Genomic DNA, 21592 nt, shown 5'->3' with positions numbered 1-21592 from the left:
ACAAGAGTGAAATGTTCTTAAAAATTTGGAGCTTTGAAAATTTACATTAACCTGAGATTATTAAGGAGGTGTGTGTGTTGTGTCAGGTTTGAATTTCATTGGAAAACAAGTATGAATTAAGATTTTACATAGTATAAATAATCTATCAATTTAAGGAAACTTTGTTCTATTAATTTGTAGAAGTATAAAATGGAAATTTTACCTTGTAAATATATCCATTAAAATACTTTAGTACAACCCCTACCATATTTTCTACATGTAGGTCAAGACATTAGGATATTTTTTAAAAACTAGAACTGAGTAAAAGAAATAAGCTATATTTTATAACACATAGGGGTAACATTCTTTCATGTACCTTAAGTTTTTCCAATATAGAGCATATGCAGAAGTACAAGTCCCAAGCTTACACCCTTATTTGTGTCATCTCAAGTAACCTGTCCATCTGGTGGCATTAAGGGGAGATGCATTATTTGGTATATTTAGCAAGGTCGAAAGTAGGACTGAGCTGTGCAACTTCTGAAACCCAATTCTGTCAGAGATCTCAGCAAAAGTGCAGGTTAGTCATTAATGAGGCTGAGCACACAGAGAGGAAAATACATCCGCACAGAGAGCCCTTCTCACCCTCACTGCATGGCCAGCACCCCATCTAGCTCCTAGTCAACAAACAGAAACAAACAGCAAACACCATAAGTTCATAAGGATACAACTCCTTCCCCTGCCTTTATTCTCACTCTTGCCATTAAAGGTAGAGAAAGGAAAGAAAGGGCGGAGGGTGAAATCAAGGAGACAGCCCAACCCTCTGATAGCAGTCAATTCTCACAGACCTGGGGACCAGTGGACATAATTCTTTCAAGGGGCTTTGAACCTTTCTTTCAGGATTCAATGATTGTTTATTTTAAAGCTTACATTTCAAAGACCATTTCTAATTCCTTAGTGGAAACCACAGAAAAGCCTTTAAGTACTGTGTTAGAGGAACAATCCACCCTCTGACATTTTGACAGATGCGACTCCAACTCCCACCTCCAAGCAGAGACAATCTGAAGCACCAAGAATTAGAACTTGCCTGCCATGAACCTGACTTCCCGAGGTGGGGCTGCGGGGAACTAGGGGCGAAGTTAACTGCCAGGCGTGGGCTGCTAACCCAGCACATGCATGCTCTGGTCTCGTGCTTCCAGGCTAGGACTTGCACCCTGGGGTCTCAGCTCAGATGACACTGCTGGTAGCATGTGCTGACCAATTAGTCTTCTTTCTGTCTCTGTCACTCTCTGTTCTACCTCTTTCCTGCTTCTCATCCCCTTTGTAAAGCAACTTTTTTTTGTTAAAATTTCTCTTTGCATGTCTGCTTTTGGGACTTGTCCTGGGATCTTAAGTGCATAGGTGAGACCCTGTTTGCCACTGGGGTTGCCTTATAACAAATGTGTACTTGAGACAATTCATGTCTCTAGTTCATCTCACATGGTCATCATTCACTACACATCAGAAACTGACAAATAATTTTTTTAAAGTCCTAAGAAAAGCAGAAAAATATATGTTTTAAAAGGGGATAGTATAAAATGTCTATATGGCAATTATAAATATAATTTTTCGCATTCCTACAGTTAGTGAATTTAAGTGGTTGCAACTGTTTTTGTGGTTTATACATATAAGCAACTTTGTGATTTTTGTAAATAAAATAGTAGGGTTTGAAATTTTTTTATGAATTTCAAATTTAACTGATACACATTTTTAATCTGTCCATCAGATCTATACAAAGGTACGTATCAAGAAATTATGTGACCGTAAGTAATACAGATATGGAATTTGGGAATACAATCTTATAAAAAGTGGTGAAAAAAAACATTAGAAAACCTCCCATAAGCTATAACAATCCCCAAACACATGCTGTCAAATTATCTATCTCATATCTTCCACCAGCAGGTTTCAAATTGAAATGAATGCAGATGAATTGCTGCTTTTTTCCAGTGATATTAGGTTTATCTTAGTTTTTTGACAGGCCCTGTACATAACAAAGCTCTTAATGGAAGCTGAAATTGTCTTCAATTATACCCAGTGTCTAAAGGTGGGTCAGCCTAGCTTTCTAAGCTCTTAAAATGTCTCTGATTTTTGTCAGGGTTACCAAATTAAAAGGACTCCATGAACTTTTGTCCTTACTTAAAAGTTAAAACTTGAAGGAATACACTACATATGTTTTGATTTTTTAAAAAATTCCTCATACTAGGTTTGAAAATGAACTCACGAGTTTATGCTTAAGGACTCTAAAGACGAACAAGACAAGGCTAGAAATTGAGATTCTTTGCAACTGTAAAGAAAATTGAGATTCTTTGCAACTGTAAAGGCAAAGGGAACTATAGCTTGATTTCAGAAATGGAAGCTTTTTTTTCAATTATGACTAATTAATTAACAGATATTAACTCTCCAGGCACTGGGAAGGTAGCGATAACAAAACACACAGCTGTGACTGCCCTCATGAAGGTTATGGTATAATACAGGGAAACAGGTCATACATATGCCACTTTAATTTGATATAAATTGTTTAGAAAGAAAAAAATCCATTTCTCCCTTTGATATATATATATATATATATATATATATATATACACATATATGTATAATACTCCCCGTTACACATATACATATATATATCTTGGTCTGTGCATCTTTTGAGTATTCTTATTGCATTTTTCAATGTTCATTTTGATTAGTCAGAAACACATTCCTCTGCACATATTTCATATAAAGTTCTGAATCTTTGTATATAATGTTAGATTAAATATATTTAATAAATATTTCTCTTTCCATTCAATACCATCTTGCTATAAAATACTCAAAAATATTCAGGCCTCTTCTGTGACTTCCAGAGCTAGTTTTTTCCCCAGTACATCTCACCTTGGCATATGGAACTAAGGTCACTTGGAGCCCTTTGGTCCTAAGGGGACACTGTTACCATAACTTTAAAGAGTGCAGATTACTTATCTTTAGGGACATCATAGAAATAACCTAAAGGAAGTGAAAACTTCTAGAGGCAAGGTTTTGCATTATGACATCATTTCTCCCTCCTCCTATGAGAACCCTGAATTTGTCCTGAAGTCCCATGTTACTATCCCATTCTTCAGTCCAAAACATAAACCTTCAGCTTGTTCCTTTAGTTTAGGATTTATAGTCACATAAATTCTCCATGCATATGTAATTGAATTTGGTTTTACTTATTCTCTTCTGATGTTAATTTGTTTGCTTGTCCAGCCAAGAACCCAGAGGGGAAATGTTCCCCCATTACCCGCTGCCAGTGAGACTCGGTATTGACAGACGTGTCATCTTTTTAAAAATATTGATGCTCTTAGAATTGAAAATTCCTAGAGATCAGAGTTTTAAAAGTAAAACTACTAAAATTATTTTTGTATTTAACATAAGACCCTTTGACATGGATAAGTGCTTATCCTAATTTTAGTAAATCTATCATATTTTCTGGAAACTCTTTTGCCCTGGGGAAAGCAAATAATAAATTGAAAATAATTAACACCACAGTTTGATTTACTTACAATTTACTTAAGCCAAGATTCAAGTAAGTGAGGACACCTGCTAGCTCATGAACTTTAAATATTTAGAAATAATTGTTGCAAAGAAGGATAGTTTGTCCCTGGAAGCTGCATGAGCTCTAGCATGTTATTACTGTGCTGGGGCAAAATTTTCTATTTTGTGAACTCTCTCAACCACTTTAATTAAGGGAACAGAAGAAACAAACTCTCAATAACTGAAACCCATTTTCATCTCTTTACTTTTGAAGAACTGAAAGATTTCAATCTCCAGGGTTGAATAAGTGAGTGAATATACAGATTGATTCATTTTACAATAATTTTATGAGTGTATACTCACTGTGGTGAAACTTTTCTTTAAAGAGCTCTTTAACTGGTAATAGAGATAGATATGGAAATGATATATATGTAAACATTTTGGTATATAGATATGATGTAATTGCTTTATCCTAAATAAAATTGTTTACTGAATGAAAATAAGTTACAAAGTATTTAAGATACTGTTATTAAATCCTCCATATAAAGAGCATATTGGATTCTATATTTACTAAGAATTATAATTTTTAGGGCCTCCCTGGTGGTGCAGCGGTTGAGCACTGGGCTGCGAAGCTGCCCGCAGCCTCTGCAGCGCCAGTTCAATCCCCGGCCGCCGGGTGAGGGTCCCACATGGTGCGCACACCTCTCCTGCCGCCCGCTGCACCCCTCAGCAGTGTACTTCGTCAGTCTGCCTGTTCTGTTCCCTGCTCTGGCTCTGGTGAATTCTCTCACCCTCCCGCATTTCTGACTGTACCCAGTGCTTGTATAAATAAATAAATCTTTAAAAAAATATAATTTTTAGCTGAACTTGAACAATTTCAGAATTGACTTTATGACGTCAAAGAGATTATCAGAAGCCTCTGAAAACTGCCCATTGGCTCTTTGTAAAAAATAGAGCAAATCTTCCCACTACTGGACTATTCAATGCAACTTTTCATAAGTGTCTTGAGGGAAAGAAACAATTACAAGTTTAATATCTTTTTATAATCTATAAAGCACAGGTCTTAATGCTATGCTCAAAACTATTCAAGATAGAATTAGAGACCAACTATTTTAATACCTATCTATTATAGCAAGGATAATAATGATGGAAATCTAGAGTACCCTCTTTTTACCCAGCTCAGTACTAATTACTTGCTTCACAATAGAAAATTTCCCAGTGAATATATGTCAAATGAGATAACATGTTCATGTAACAAAGCTTATAAAGGTTAAGCCAGGATTCAAACCTAGGGTGACGCCTAAATAAGCTCTTTACACAGCAAGCATAGCTCGTGGCACATGGAGTCTGATGTCACTTGATGTCATGTCTAGATAATTACTGAAGTGGAACACCACTTCCCAAACATCATGTCCCATTTCCTGCCTCTTCTGACTCACTGCTGACAGATTACTAACCACAATTGAAGATAATGGAATGAATAGAGCACACTGAGATTAATCATCACATGCTGTCTTGGCAAAAGCTTATCCTGGGTTCAACTTTTAGATTTGGTAGAGAGCTATAATGCACACTTTCTCAATCTAGCCCATATGATGTTCAATATTAATATGAGGGAATGTGACAAATTTTTCACTGTGTGTATTGGATTTAGGTTGCCTCATAGATCTTCCTGGATTCTAAAGTGGAAAATGGATTTAAGAATTTGAAAAGATTATTTGCTATCTGTTACTAGTGATGCCTTATAATTTCTCTCCCCAGAAAAGAGCCTTCTCTATACTGAATCATCAGAAACACTCAATCCACAATGGTAAAGGTTTAGGAAATAGCATAACATGTAAACTAGTCTGCAGTATCAACATGAGTTTCTCCTAAAATTAACAAAATGGATCATGTTTTGAATTCTGGAATTGTTAAAAACAAATTTTAGATATGAAAGTGGCCATATTTCTAAAATCTGAAGCATGTTTGACATGTTACGTTGATTTGTATTTTTACTCACTATTCTTAATCATCAGCTGTCAGTACATTGAACCATTGTGTATCCACATCTTTCAATTACAAGGAGAGATTACAAGGAGGAAGAAAATTAGAGAATAAGCTGAAAAGAAAATGCAAAATTCTACAGAGTGTGAAAGTAATTGCCTCTCCAAGAGATTTCTAGGCATTGCTACGTGAACTTAAGTTGCATTATTTTGCACGATAGATTTGCCTTCTTCTGGATGACAGCCTGAAAGAATGGAGTTGAATCTTAATTGAAACATCCTTGCTATTTTAAAAATTCTATATTCTAGAAATAGCTTACAACTTCTAATGAGAACTGGACAATTGCACAGAGTTCTGAAGTAGGTTTTCAGTTAAAGCCATCAGTGTTTCCCTCTGATTTCAGTCCCCTCCTTTTCCAGGCCTATGTTGAATTCACTCCATCACTCCCCTGTGCTTGATGGTTCAATATTAGATATAAATTATCAGTTCCTTGATCATTAGTAAATGAGGCCCTATTATACAACTCAGTGATAATACTGTTCATGTAAGAGGAGCAAGACATTTTCATCCTAGAAATGAAAAGGATTGACAGGGGCTTTAAAAAAATCTTTGATTCATTATACAAAATTACAAGATACTCTGAAGTCTTTCATGTCACCCTGGATGAAAATGTAGTGTCCTAAATGCCAAATGGACCCATGGGTAAAATCAAGCAGTCATTTATTATGTGGCTCTTATTTATTGGTACTAAGGGCAAGCTTTTAGAAACCATTCCCATAGGAACCTCTACACATAAAACTGTATACATCTTTTATGAGCTTATAGCATTAAATATTTCCATTTTGTTTTATAGTATCCTACTTAGATGCTGTAGATATTTAAATATAGACCTCTGTATTGGAGATTATACAGCCCTGACTCTTTGCCCATCAGTATCACTTCTTTGATTAATAAATCCTTTTGTAATGAGGACGCTCTGTGGTTTTAAAAGGTGACAGTGTCACTTCTGGTCTTAGGAATGTCATTAGCCTCATAGCCATGTAGAGAGATCTTGAGCAAAGGAAAAGATGAAAATACAAATGGCAAAAACAGTATTTCCAAAAGGTTTCCATATCTTGGCGAGTTCTCTTGTTAGATTATCTTTTGTACTTAGTCCGGCTTCTAGTTCAGTGGAAGTAAATCTACTATACCTGCCTCATCTTTCATATGGAAGTGTGATAAAATGGTTTAGTCAGTGCATACATATAGGCTGTTGGTGCCAGGCACCCTGGGGTAACCCTTGATGTTTAATGATGTGACCTGGGAAAACCATGTTTCCTGTACCTGTGCCCCCAGGGAGAGTTTGATTAATTGAATTTCATGGCATGTATTTTCTAAGGTCACTCCTGTGGGGAGATGCAACCCAGTTCTAGAGAATCTGAGCCTAGAAGTCATTCCTCTTACTGGGATAATGTTTACCTAAAACTTAACAGACTGTACTAACTCATAGTACTTAATGTTTCTCTTACTTCTTCAAAAATATTGATGCAACTACATTAGAATATTTCCAAAGATCAAAAACAAGTGCAGTGAACTTTGGATTCTTTTTGTTTACATGAACACTATTTATCTGACTCTAGTCTTGGGAAGTTATTTCCTTCATTATTATTTCATGAAGATTATTCTTGGCCAAAGGATGAATTTTGCTATTTTTCTGAGCATGTTGCAATGGTTTAGACCTCCAAGCATGAATTCACCTGAAGCAGTTATAGATTATTTTCTCTCCCCTATATAAAGGAGTATGTATTTTAGGTATATATTTTCCCTATCCTTTCTAGTCTAAAGATAATTTTTCTTAGAAATGAATAAAAATGAAATTAGGTCTTCTGGTTTCTATAATCTGTACGAAGGACTGTTCTATTCTGTAATCTATTCTAAGGACTGGGGCCCGTAAGTGGCAGATCTGGGACCTAAATATCAGACTATTTCAAAACTCGGCCTTCATCTACTAAACTATATTTTCTTCATCTACTAACTATAAGATCCAGGAATCTGTAATTTTATAATACCCAGTGTTGTAAAATAAATAATATTATCTCTTTCACTTAGAGAATTTCATTTATTTCCTAAGGAGCAGTGTTATAATTTGGTAAAACCGGGAGAAAAAAGTACCCAACTTGACAGAAGATTAATTGCTTAATTTTAACTTCAAACCCCAGATGTAATTTCTTCTAGTTGGAAGGGGTCTTAATAATCCTGCACAATTTAAATATGCAAATATCAAGATTATAATTTAAAGGACTAAAATTTATTTGAGATATAAAATTACATTTTCTTTTGTTATTGCCCCATTATAAAATTGGGGTTAGGGTTTTCTTTGTTGTGAGGCGACCATAATTTTTATGCAACTTTTAAATATACATTCCATGTTGAATTATCTATCTGGATTTTACAAGGAAAGATTTAAAAATAGGAAAGATAAAGCACGCATTTTCTAACTAGTTTGCAAGTTCACTAGTGTCGGGTCCAATGCAAATATTTACCCAGCCACTTATCCTTACAGCCCACTCCTAAGCACTACTTCTCTGTTCCAGAAAGATGTTCATATTCTGTCAACATTTACACACCAGTGTGGCCCTAGGCAATCTCAAAAGTGTCTTGGTTTCTGTTAAGCAATGGCATTACATGGCCAAATTGTGGAACAAAACATCCAGAAAGAGCTAAAAGCAGATGAACTACCATAGACCAGCCTAAAATCCATTAATTCAACATTACATTAGATTGGGAAGCTACATGAAACATATATAACCATGTTTTATGACTGATTTCCCTACTTGGCAAACTTTTCAAATGTTAGCAGCACTCCTCTCTCCAAGGGGAGCACTCTGGTGGCTCCCTGCAGTCCTACAGGCCATTATGGATCCTGGAATTTGTGTGTTCAAGTCATTGTAATTTTTATGAATCCTCTATTCCACTACATGTGTGTACACAGTGAAATAGAAGTCCATTATGATCCTGTTCCTAAGGCAAAAATTGGGTAATAAATTAGATTCAATTATCTAGAGTGTCTATATAATTGTAGCACAGTTTTAGTAAATTAAAGCTAGCTATCAGAATGGTTCCAGTTTCCCAGAATCAGACATCTTAGAAAACTACAGAGAAGAGTCCTACATTCCTGAGAAATATCACATTTATCTAAGCACACAAAGCTGACCTAGTGTGTGACCTAGAAGGCCGCCTTTCTGAGACTCCATTTACTCATTTATAAAATGTCACAGAAGTATCATTACAATAATGACATGAAATGATCCCAAATGCCGTTATTTCAAAGATCCTGTCATTTTAATGTGGAATTGTTTCTCAACTGACATAAAACATCTAATTCTTATTAGGAGAATTTTGTTAAGATGTGTTTCATAAACAAATATGCATTTGATGTTTAAGCCTTGTCAGCTTATCATAAACCTTGACTGATGAGAGACTGATAATTTTCTAAGTGTTATAATTCAGTATAAAGAAGGAACTATCTGCATCTTTTTGCATTGTGTCGATACAATGATTTTTTTTTAAATTAAGAGCAGATGGATATACAAACATCAAAAGAGCTGCTTAAAACACTGAACACTGTATTATTAAAGCTCATGAGCTGAGGTTTGCTGACAAGAGGAATAATCATAAAATATAACCTTTTCTTTCATCAGCACAAGTTATGCTTGCCCAAGATCTGAAGCCCAACATCCATAAAATGGTTTCCTATAAGTGACATCCTACTCAAAACAGCTGTCTGCAAGCAAAATAAATGGGATTTAATCTGCCATAAAATGAATTGCACAATTTATTTTTCTCGAGGAAGTCATGCCTTAGTGACATTGGTAAGCTATAACAATTCTGCTTTGAAAAGAAGCATCTTCTATGCCAAACCCATATTAATTCAACCATGTGGAGTTTTGCTCCAGAAAAACCAAGTGGAAATCCAGATGAGCTTATCCACTACCTGATGTCAGGGTTTGCCCCATTATCTTTAAGATAACTGATTTAAAACATGAGCCCTGAGAACTGTTCTGTCCAAACAGAGAGGCTTGAAGACACTTAATTAAGATTGAAATACATGAAATTGTCAGCTACTAATGTTTTTCCAAAAAGGACAATTTCATGTGCTTCCAAAACTTACTAATAACTAATGATTAAGAAGAGAACAAAAGACAAATACTATGGATACGTGGACTACAAGTAAACTCATAGGTGGAATCTAAATAAACTAAGCAAACAAAATAATAAAAGACAACAAAAATATCTTAGACTCAGAAAAATTTGATGACTACCAGAGGGGAGCATAAGGGGTAAGTGAGGAGGGGGTTGAGGTGGCTCCATTTTGTTTAGTAACATTACCTTTCAATTCTGTATAGGTTTCAAGTCTCTGAGTTTCTCCGCTCAGCAAATGTACATAGCACACCACCCCATCACCAAATGTCCAGTCATCACCCACCAACAACCAACAGGCCTAGAGGGCATCAATTTGATGGTGGTAAATAGCACTAATACTTTGCTGGTAGGTGTGGTGTGGTATACTCCTGACACAAATAGTATTGCAAACCAGTGGTGATCAATAAAAATCTTATTTAAAAATAATTTCTATGTGGGGAAGTTTTAACAGATACATCTGGAATTTAAATTTAATTTATATTATAAATTACTGAGACTGAAATTAATTTCATCAAGTGTAGATGTATTATTTTATTTAGAAGACAGAACATAATATCCATAAGAAATTTTGCAGCTTTCCAAACCTAGCTGTGCAAGTAGTATAAAGGTAACGCTAAAACAATTCATTAAGAATATGTAACTTTATAGTATGTCAGGATCCTTTTTCCTAATCTGAAATATAAGCATCTAATTAAAGATTTCTAGTAAAATGAATAAAATATTCTAGTAATAGTTATAAGATTGTAAATGTGTATGTAACATTAAATAACATTGCTGAAAACTGAAAAAAATACTCACATTTGCTCTAGAAGTAAAAGAAGACAACGAAATCCTACTCTGAATGTTAAGGAAAAGGGAAGGCTCCATAAGCAAATATCACTATCCTTATTTTTGTCAGATAGAGTATTTGTTTATATAGATACCTGCATTATGTGATATTGGATTTTTAATTTAACAGTAAACAGGAGAGAAATCCCAGAAGTACTTTGCCTTCTGAAACAGATTCTATTCAGAGCATATTCTGCCAGTGATAGGTAATACCTGTATTTTATGAATGAAAAAAAAATATTCATAAGTTGATTTTGTCTTTTGTAATTTCCAGAACTCAGAATTTGCAGGCTCATTTTCCTTTGACTTTGAGAACACTGTTCTGTTCCACATTTCTATTTATGGCCCTGGCAATCAGTGTTACTCTGTGTCCTAGATGCCTTTCACCACAAATAGTAAGCTAATTATTGAAGTAGAACAGTTTTATTAAAACTATACATTTCAATACTATGCAACATGATATACAAATTTACTGTCAGAAATCAAAACAGCTTTCTTTCAATTCCGTAGCAGATGCTGCTGCATTTCTAAACAGAAAAAGTATTTTCTAAACAAAAAGTTATGTTTTCAAACACATGCTTGTGTTTACTTCCTGCCTCTTATTAGTATTTAAAATTACATTTGCTTTTAAAGTACAATTATCCTTGCAATTTAAAATATGAATATTAAATCTAAACAATTCTAAGATTCATATGGAGTGACTAGCTCTCAATAAATCTGAGACATAAAAATTGCCTGTCTCCTAGTCTAGTGGAGTATCTGATGGAATACCAGCACTAAAACATTTTTGTTGACTGTCATCTCAGATTTTTTATGTGCACTTTAGTGTTAGTATTTTATTATATAAAATAGAAACGCACGACCATTCTTCAACTATTTTATAACCTTTTCACACTGATGATATCTTCCAGTTTTGAATTGTTGTAAAACTTGTGCTGATTTGTCTGTTTATGGAAGCTTTCCTTAACGCATACTTAGACACTCAATAAAATACAACTTAAAATTCAAGAGTTAGCATTACCACTTATGAAATTAGTGAAAACATCTTCACTGGCTTAAAGATTTGTAAATACTTCCAATCACAGGAAGAGTCTTAAATATTTTTTTTTTTTTTGCCATTAAGAAACCTATCATGTATCTTTCTATATATGTATTTCTTTTTGAACTTTTAAAAAAAGATTTATTTATTTATACAAGAACTGTGGTACAGGCCAGAGACTTAGGAGGGTGAGAGAATTCACCAAAGACAGAGCAGGGAGTAGAATAGGCAGATGACCAAAAACACTGAGGGGAGCAGCGGGTGAGACAGAGAGGTCTGCTGTGCCATGTGGGTATCTCCCTGGCCAGCCGGGAATCGAATCCACACTGCAGAGGCTGCGGACAGCTTCACAGCGCTGTGCTCAACCCACTGTGCCACTGGGGAGACCCTCTTTGAACTTTTAATGAAAGTTATTGAATGATTGCATAGCAAAAAAAAAAAAAAAACTAAGAGATGTTAGAAGGCATTTGTATAACAAAGAAGGAAAATTGGCAAGGGATAAGGGCAGTAACCAGAAATTAAACATAAAATGGTATCAAATGAGTTTACAAGAAAGCAGAGTAAATGTCTACAAATTTGTGAATATATCAATCTATCAAAGAACTATAATAATAAATGTGACATGAAATAATGCAATGCTACAGAAATTCACCTTCACTTTCCTTTACAGATTTATAAATCTAATATTACTTATACACTATACAATAGAAATCTATTTTCTAACAATATGTGCAAGAGACAGATTTTTGAAGTCATGCTATTTATGCCTCTATATTACTCATCAAAGCTTCTATCTCAGTTTTGAAACACATACTTATTCTGAAACTCTGATTTGCATAAAAATTATATGCATGATGATTCTGATATATCAGATGGGGGCTGAGAGTCTGCATTTCTAATTTCAATGTGATGCTGATACTGCTGGTCCATGGACCATACTTTGGGTAGCAGGGATCTATGTTAACTAGGGAAAAGTAAACTGGATTTCTTTAAAGTTGTTGGCTTTGCTAGACTGGAAGAGTACTTTCAAGTCTCTGATTTTCCTGCTAACGAGTACATAGAGAAGGATAATCTTTGTGAAACTCAAATACTCAATCACCTACCTTTCCTGACCAGGAGTTTGAAACCAGACAGGGCAAGTGTGAGCATGAGTGTGTGTGTACCCACTGCACAGTAGAAATTCTACATTTGCACTGAGAGAAGTATGTCAGCAACTCTCCCGTGACTATCCTCAATTTGAACTTGCATTCACCTAAGCACATAAAGCTTTGAGAATCGTCAGATTCAAATATACCCTATCTCTGAGGTTAAGTCCCAGCTTATTTCACACATTTCAGCATTTTCCATGTGGATGCTGTTAAGGTTGCCTGGAATTTGGAGATAAGCCCAGGATTAGTCCTGCTTTAAAGTCATCAGGAAGCCTTCTTATAGGCCTCAAGTTAAGTTGTTAAATGTATTTCTGAGAGCTTACTGGTGAAAAAAAAAAAAAACATATTCACTAACTTTGGTAAGCTTCAGATAGCACAAGCTGAGTGTTGTTGTTGAAAACTTACCTGCAGGCCTGTACCCTTGTGTTTTTATAGAAAGTAACATTATGGTCTGAGGCTAAAACTGCATTCTGTTTACCAAACTTGCTTCAGGAGGAATATCTAAACTGAGATGTTCACTTAATTTTTTTTTAAGAAGCAGATTGATAATTGGATAACAGTTTTGTAAAACTCTCTAGCATTTATAATTACACTATAATTATAAAGTATTTTCGCTTTTTCTTTACTGCTATGAAACCAACTATGACAGAATCTGCCAATGATCATAAAGCTTCCATTTTTTGGAATATGAATTGCTGGTGATGCAATAACATGGCTAAGATGTTGACTTTTCTTTTTGGCTTGGTAGCTCTTCAATGACTGGAGGACATAAAATATGAGGCAGTAATGTTTGATTAAGTCTTGTTAAAATTTTATTGCCTTTGGCCAAAGGACATTGCAAAACATCAAGAAAAGCTACAGTTAGAATTATATTTCTGAAAATAAGTCTAACATTTCAGAAATAATTTCCTAAAGCAAACCAAAAATATCCCAATGTTTTCCTGTACTGAAAATGTGTGTAGCTTACTTAATTTTAAAGGAATTGGTAAAAAAAATTCTTCATGTTATAGACTTTTGATTTCTAGGTTGTCCAAAAAAAAAGTCTAACTATACTTTCAAATATAAAATGCAATTGCTTTTAGCAGTATGACTTTAAAAGAAAAAAAAGAATAGAAAAACTTTTCTGTCTCGGAGACCCTGTAAACTGGAGATGCTTTGGGATAGCTTCCTTATCTTGTAATAGTGCAAATGATCTTGAAAGGAATTTTGATAAACACTCATAGAGGTAATCATATAATTTAGGTAGGTAGTGGTTTTATCTACCTTTCGTTTAAAATTTTTCTTCACTAGCTTTTTCTTCACATAGCTTCTTCAAAACTATGAATTACAGTTTTTGACATTTCCTCTAACTGACTTCTGTTGCCTCTGGAGATGACAGGTAGGTGGATGGATGGATAGATGGACAGACTGATGGAGATTCTTGTAGATAAGATTTAATTTGAAAGGATAACCTCAAACAAGAACAGAGACCATTTATATCACAGTGGTAGGTATTTGGTAAGTAGAAATGGATAGTTGAGAGCAGTTGTTCTCAGTGTAATGCATGTCACTTAATCATCCAAGGTCCATCTGTCATCATCGCCAATTTGATAATATGAAACTAAGAAGTTTATTTTACCCAATGTCATATAGTTAACAGTAATGTTGGGATTCTAAATGGTGTTTGTCAAGTTAATTTTTTGATTTCCCATAATTCAGAGAGCAGAAGAGATGTTTCTTAAATCCACAAACCCCAATATTGTACCAGATGAAATTTTGTAATTTGAAATAAAAATTTGGAAGGGTCTTTTCTATTTCATGCAGTTTTGAAACTCTGAGATATTTTGAAAGATTGTGGAAGTATTTTTACCACTTATTTCTTTCAAAGAACATGTTTACTTTATACATATCAACAGGTTAAAATAAAGAAAAATAATACTCAAAACAATTTTATCTTTTGAAAATTTAAGATCATAAACTTATTTCAGCTTGGTACTTCATAGTGATGGGAGCTAGGGAGGAAGGGAGGGAATATGTCTATATTGAGTATAGGAATCTGCACACACACAGCACAGATTACACACAAATATGATGTGATTAATAACCTGTTTTCTTTGAACTAAAACTTTTGTTTTGAACTGACTGGGAGACGTCTGAGAAACCAAAAGGAAAACAGATGTAACTGTGTCAAGATTACCAAGATGGTGACCATAAACTCTGGGTGCTAAACATGATGAAGACTAGGAGACTGATTGTGATGGACTGTTGTGATGGGCTATATCTGTTTAACTCACTAGAAAATGGCCAATTTAGGATAAGATGTTAGATGGGTTTTGGGGGTAAAATACCTCCCGTTTTCTCTGATCACTGAATTTCTGACAATAAAGTATGTCTATTGGATTCAATTCCTGTCTACGCTCAATTGGCTTCTGGCAATGACAGGCAGCCCACCCCAGCATTTTCTGGTTTCAGTAAGGATAGAATATCTAAATTAAAGATGCACATAACCATCAAAATAATTGTTATTCATAAAAACATCCATAGAAAAGAGAGCCAAAATCACACTACTATCTCCAATAATCCTTTTTCTGTTGTTCTTCTCAACTAACACATACTATACTGATGGTCATCTGGAGCATACTTACTTTCCAGTAACATTATATATGGAAGATGGTCCATCAAATTTGCTATGGTACAAAAGGTTACAATGATTTGAAGTCAAGACAGATGTAGATGTTATGATATGTTCTCTCCTTAATGACTTTCAATCAGAAAATATCTCAGAAATATTCAGAAAAAAGAAAAAAAAAAGCTCTGCTAGCTACAATTTTCTGCAACCAGATGTTTCCTACTATATCACCCCAGGTCAAAATTCTGCTGTAATAAATAGTTTACCAAGACAAAGTTAATTATGTAGAAAAGTCTCCAAGATACACTGCCTTATTTCTCTTGGTACCAGTCAACCAAAAACGAGCACTTAACTTGGTGATGTACAATCCCAGATGTTTAGTTCCCATTTTTTCATTCATTGAAAAGCAAAGTTTTCGTTTCATTAACACATTAAATGCCTATTTTTAGCCTGAGGTAAAAATTACTTTGAAGTAAGTAGCCCCAATTAGAATAAAGAATAAATTAATGTGCTATCTAAATGATTTTTTAAATAATAAATTTCAGTTTTAGAGACTGACTCTTATTCTAAGGGTATACTGGATGCATATCTACCTACGCGACACAAAGCAAAAAAGCACTTTGAAATCAAACTTAAACAAGTTGGTAGTTTACTATGTCAATGGAATGGTGTTAGACAATCTCATTTTTGTCATATTAACTTCAGTGGATGTTATCAGGCAAACAGTGAATAAGTATATCAGGCAACTCACCGAAGACAAAAAAAATTTTGTTAATGAAACCACAAAACGAACACATTAAGCAGTTTTACTTTTAAAGAATTACCAATTCTATGAAGAAAATGACATTTCTGCAAAAGATACTGCCAAAACTGCAATTCACCCATATGATCTCAAGATGTGTTCTCTCGGGAGGCATAAGAGCTATCTTCAATTGTATTGCCTCTCTTTGTTATAGACATACAGCATGGTCAAGCAGAGATCCTCCATGCAATGCAACAAAAGGTGTACATTTGTATTCCCAGATAGATGAATATCATTAAAAGAAGGATTCCTTTTCTCCAGTCACACCAGTCAAAAAGAGATTTTACTTTCTCTGCAGTACTGATTATTCCTCCTTCCAAACATGATTAAGGAAACCCGAATCTCAGGAAATAGACTGTGTACCCCCACCTCATGTAACACATTGTACTTTTATTATCACTGAAGCAAAATAACAAAACACAACGTGGGGGAAAAAAAGCATCTGCCTCAGTTATTACTATACCCTTTAGTTGAATTCCTTAGGTCATTAACATATGAACACCCCTAAAAGATCTTAAGCCAACTTCGACATTCCCTGCTGAGTTTCTTGTTGACAGATATTCATGGAGATTGGACCCAGAAACCCCCTCCCGCTTTCTTCAAATGTTCAACTTCAAGCTTGCAACCAGGTTCAGAGACAACTGTGGGAACCTGCAGTAACCCAGGGTTTTTTCTAGGGGGTTTCCAGGGGTTTTTCTAGATACTCTTATAAAAACCCTACCCAAGCTCCAAGGTAGGTTTTCTAGGGTGTGAACCCACTCTTTCCCCAGAAATACCAGATTTCTGAGTAAACGTAGCTCTCCACCCCCAGCTCTTGTCTTTCATATTTCGCTAATCATGGCAGGCAGCTGAAAATTCGGGTATTCAGCAACATCAGAATGATAAAAATATTAAAACATATTATAGTGTTATACCAGATTTTTGGGGTCATTTTCAGAGATGATAAAATAGCTAGAACTGCCAAGTAAAAATATTTGCATTACTCATAATTTCTAGCATCTATGAAGGAACACAGTTATAGACTACAGAACATATTGTAATACTGGTAAATGACAGAGCAGATACTTTTATAAACAGAATCATATTTGAGACTTCTACTGAAATATTTCACCATGCACATGTACTTACAATAAAGTATTTTGCAGCATTTTCCCCGAAGCTGAAAGTAGAAATTGATGCATTTTGCCAGCACCTACGTAACTTCAACAATTGCAAATTTCTTATAGTTTCCCAAATGATATCATTAATTTCTCACTCAGTTCTTTTGCACTTGGTCAACATTTTATAAAATCACAATCACAATGTAGATAAAATTCCATAATTACCTTCCAGATAGAAGCCAGACAGAATCTTCGGCCTTCTCTTAAAAGCTATAATGAGTGTGTAGGTGATATCGGAATCAGATAAAGATATAAACTGTATCTTACCTCGATCACTGAAGTCATCAACTAGAATGATTTCAGCTATTAAACTCTCAGGTGTTCGGTTAATTATGCTGTGAATGGTGCGCAGCAGTGAAGTCCAGCCTTCATTATGAAATGGGATAATGATGCTGGTGTTGGGTAGTCTTTCCAGATACATCTTGTGCTTACAGCTGGAGATGAAAGAGGAAGAACACAACTATGTCAAGTGCAAAATTCTAGCATTTAGTACATCTCATACCCGTTTCCTCATCTGTTACCCAACAACTGGGAAACTAAACTTTGTCAAATACTTTCTCAACCAGAGCTTATACATCACAGGAGCTACTTATTCACATAATTCATTGATCATCTTTGACATTCACACTTAAAAATAAATTATTATTATTTTTTAGGATTTATTAATTTATACAAGAACCAGGGTAGAGGACAGATGTGCGGGAGGGTAAGAAGATTCACCAGAGACAGAGCAGGGAACAGAACAGGCAGACTGACAAAATACACTGCTGAGGGGAGCAGAGGGCGAGACAGGAGAGGTCTGCTGCACCATGTGGGATTCTCACAGGCCAGCAGGGATCGAACCTGCGCTACAGAGGCTATGGACAGCTTCACAGTGTGGCGCTCAACCACCTGCGCCACCAGGGAGGCCCCAATATTTACCTTTTTTGTATCAGAGACTCAAAAGCAAGGTAAGTAGTAGACTGAAATCCTGTGCTTTTGTTAAAACATATTTTTCCTATTGCTATCTAAAATGGACAGTTTTATACATCAACACTGTTTCCACCAACTACCTGACTAAGGTTCAGAAAGGTTGCCTGGAAAGCTTGAAAATTTAACTTTTGTAATGATTATGTTCAATTAATTATTTTGGCTTGTGGTATGTTTCAATGACTGGGCTGCATTTAAGGTTCTAGGAGAAAAAAACAGTTTTAAAGAAAACAAAGTTTAACCTTAAATAATCACACGGATACAACCACATAGTAAGATTACATTAAGATCTGAACCAAAACATTATTACATTCCTAATGGAAACTATAATAAGAAATTTCATGCTGCCTTTTTCATTGCAAAACAATCTGGGAGGACAAAAAGGCAGGCACTTTCAACTTTTGACACAGTTAAAAGCAATTTACTACTACATGTAATAGCTATTTTTTGCATTTTAAGAACTCATTTAATTAATTTTTAAGATATACGAGGGCAGAAACTTGTGCTCAAATCTCACTTAATTCCCAAATCAGCATCAGTCATAGTTTGCCAAGTTTTCTTGAAAGTAGTGAATTCATTGCAGTTTGCAAAATCTTTGCAATTCTTCAAAACTAAAATAGGTTAAAATTTCTGTCAATTATTTTCCTGTATGTAAATCTGAAAGACTGGAAATCTGGATATAGACACAGCTTCTCTTTAGATGAAGGAACATATAATAAATACTTCATCTTTTCCCTGGACACTGGCTACCATCTAATGGAGATGAGAAAACAAATATTAAGTATGCAAAAATGATAAAAAGATATAAACACCCCAGAATATTCAAAATATTAAATTTTTTTCATTTTCTTTTGTTTCATTTCTACACTTCAGTGTACTATTGCTATGAGCTCAATAGAGTATACTGAAGATTGCAGTGAGTAAACAAAAGACTTCACCTGGCAGTTTAGAACAATACAATGTATTGTAATTAAAGTAAAAAATACAACTATCCTGGGAAATGAAATAAAATTAAATGTTTTAGATAAATAATCTAAATACTCAATATAAATACTTTACCTGGTTCCTTTATTATCAATTATTTTATCTCAGAATTATTTATAACAGTATTTAACAGTTACATTTTAATATTGAATCATTATGTTGAATACCTAAAATGAATATAAAGTCAGTTATACCTCAAATTAAAAAAAAAAAAACTTGGGCAAAAATTTCATTTCCTTATTTGTTCTTAGAATGAAGGAGTATGCTTAATCAATTAAGAATATTTTGAGAAAGTTATGATTATTCAGTCCATGAAACAGTTTCCATTTCCAAATCCAGTAAAGAGAATAAGGAAATTAATTTTATTTTTTTAAAGATTTATTTATTTATACATACAAGAACTAGGGTGTAGGCCAGAGGTGCAGGGGATGAAAGGATTCACCAGAGACAGAGTGGGGAGCAGAACAGGCAGATCTACTGAAATACACTGCTGAGGGGAGCTGTGGGCAAGACAACAGAGCTCTGCTTTGCCATGTGGGTCAGCTCCCTGGCCAGCCGGGGATCGAACTCAAACTCTTGCTGCAGTGGCTGGCAATAGCTTGATAGTGCTGTGTCTTTAACCACTGCACCACCAAGGAGGGGCAGGAAATTAATTTTAAGCATAGATTTACTTTTCATCAGCTACTATAATTTTGCTGTCCATTGCTGTATCTGTACTGAAGGCCATGTTTATGATCAACCTTAAAATTAAGGTTATTATTATGTCATCCAACATGCCTATTGCCTAAGAAGTAATGAGTCCTATTTCACCAGTTTATTTCTATCTATAATTGTTTTAGAGATTGGTGACAATATCAGTGCAAATGTTAAATATATAATACACACATGTAATTGACCACTGTGGTGCTACAAAAGCCAGGTGTGCTGTGTCTCTGAAGATGCACTGCATTAAACACAGCTCCTGCTTAACCAAAGGTGGCATTTTTGCTAGAACTGATGAAAACAGCCACAAGTATGAGACCCCTTAATTTTCAAGTCCTTTCTTTAATAATGGAAACTTTCAAGCATACATAAATGTAATTAATATCATTAACTACCATGTACTCCTGGAGTGAGCCAAGCTTGTTTCATTTTTTTCCTCTGATGGTCCCGCTCCCTATCAGTTTATATAAGTAACAAAACAACACTCAAAATTGGTTTTCATTTTTTTTAAAGATTTATTTTATTTATACAAGAGCTGGGGTACAGGCCAGATGCGCAGGAGGGTGAGAGGATTCACCAGAGACAGGGCGGGGAGCAGAATAGGTGGACTGACAAAGTACACTGCTGAGGGGAGCAGCGGGAGAGACAGGAGAGGTCTGCCTCACCATGTGGGTTGCTCCCTGGCAGGCCAGGGATCAAACTCGTGCTACAGAGGCTGTGGATTGCTGCATAGTATGGTGCTTAACCCCTTGCGCCACCAGGGAGACTCCCTGCATTGCAACTTTTACTGCTACTTCTCTTCCCTGTATTACTTCTTAAGTCCCTGACTCTAGGCACTTTCTGATTTATCCTCCAAATATTGCAGTCACTTGCGTTTTTATCTTGGGGTCTGCTTTTAGGGGAACCCAATCTTACACATCAATATATAAATCATATTGCATTTGTCAAGAATGGAATACAAAGTGATTGTTAAAATTCTTTAAGAAACATTATTGCTTTTATTTTGAGTTATGAAGCTTGCAGTTGGATACACCTGAAAATATTTGAAAATAAAGCTTTGTTTTTCCAAAAAATTCCACACACATGTGTTTTATTCTTTCTTTCAACTTTTTAATTATTATGACTATTCTGTTGAGACCCTTCTCTTTGTCTCTGAAACAACTATTGATATCCCGGCTTAACACAGGGTACATATAAAAATGGTCTTAACATAACCGCTACACTATTAGTTGTAAAGTTTCCATCTCTTCATTAATGTACATAATATTTTTCAATTAAACTACCTAGCAAACTCAGTTACATCTTGTGGCAATTATTATTTCTCAAAATTTCAAAAATAAGAGTTTATAGCTCAAACTGTTTATGTTGAAAGATGGTTTTGTCAATGACACCTATCTATTAATGGGTGAGTCACTGAAATTTCTTAAGACTAATTTTCTCACATGGGGCAATGTGGAGGCAAAAAAAATACCTACTTCTTAATAAAGTATTGATAATTAAAATGCAAAATCCACAAAAACACTTCATACAGTATTATATCTGATAATAGCAAGGGTTTAACAAATATCATTATCACTGTCATTACCATTGCATTAGTTGTAGCTATTTTACCTGTCAAGTCCTCTGAAGGCTGTAGGGAACAGGGATAGACAGGAAATACATGATGAAAAGTGAGAG

General features: G+C 34.9%; 1 protein-coding gene across 1 annotated transcript in view; it reads right to left on the bottom strand.

The window, feature by feature from the left end:
- GALNTL6 (polypeptide N-acetylgalactosaminyltransferase like 6) overlaps positions 1–21592 on the bottom strand; it is an 884110-nt gene that overhangs the window by 498356 nt on the left and 364162 nt on the right. The window contains exon 4 of the mRNA XM_037526440.1: positions 17528–17694. Within this exon, the coding sequence (XP_037382337.1) occupies positions 17528–17694 (167 nt within the window). The remainder of the gene's footprint in view (positions 1–17527; positions 17695–21592) is intronic.

This window comes from Talpa occidentalis, unplaced genomic scaffold, assembly GCF_014898055.3.
Source record: "Talpa occidentalis isolate TD23 unplaced genomic scaffold, MPIMG_talOcc4v2.1 talOcc4.4, whole genome shotgun sequence".
In the NCBI taxonomy this organism is placed as follows: domain Eukaryota; kingdom Metazoa; phylum Chordata; class Mammalia; order Eulipotyphla; family Talpidae; genus Talpa; species Talpa occidentalis.
This window is presented reverse-complemented; position numbering and strand designations above follow the sequence as displayed.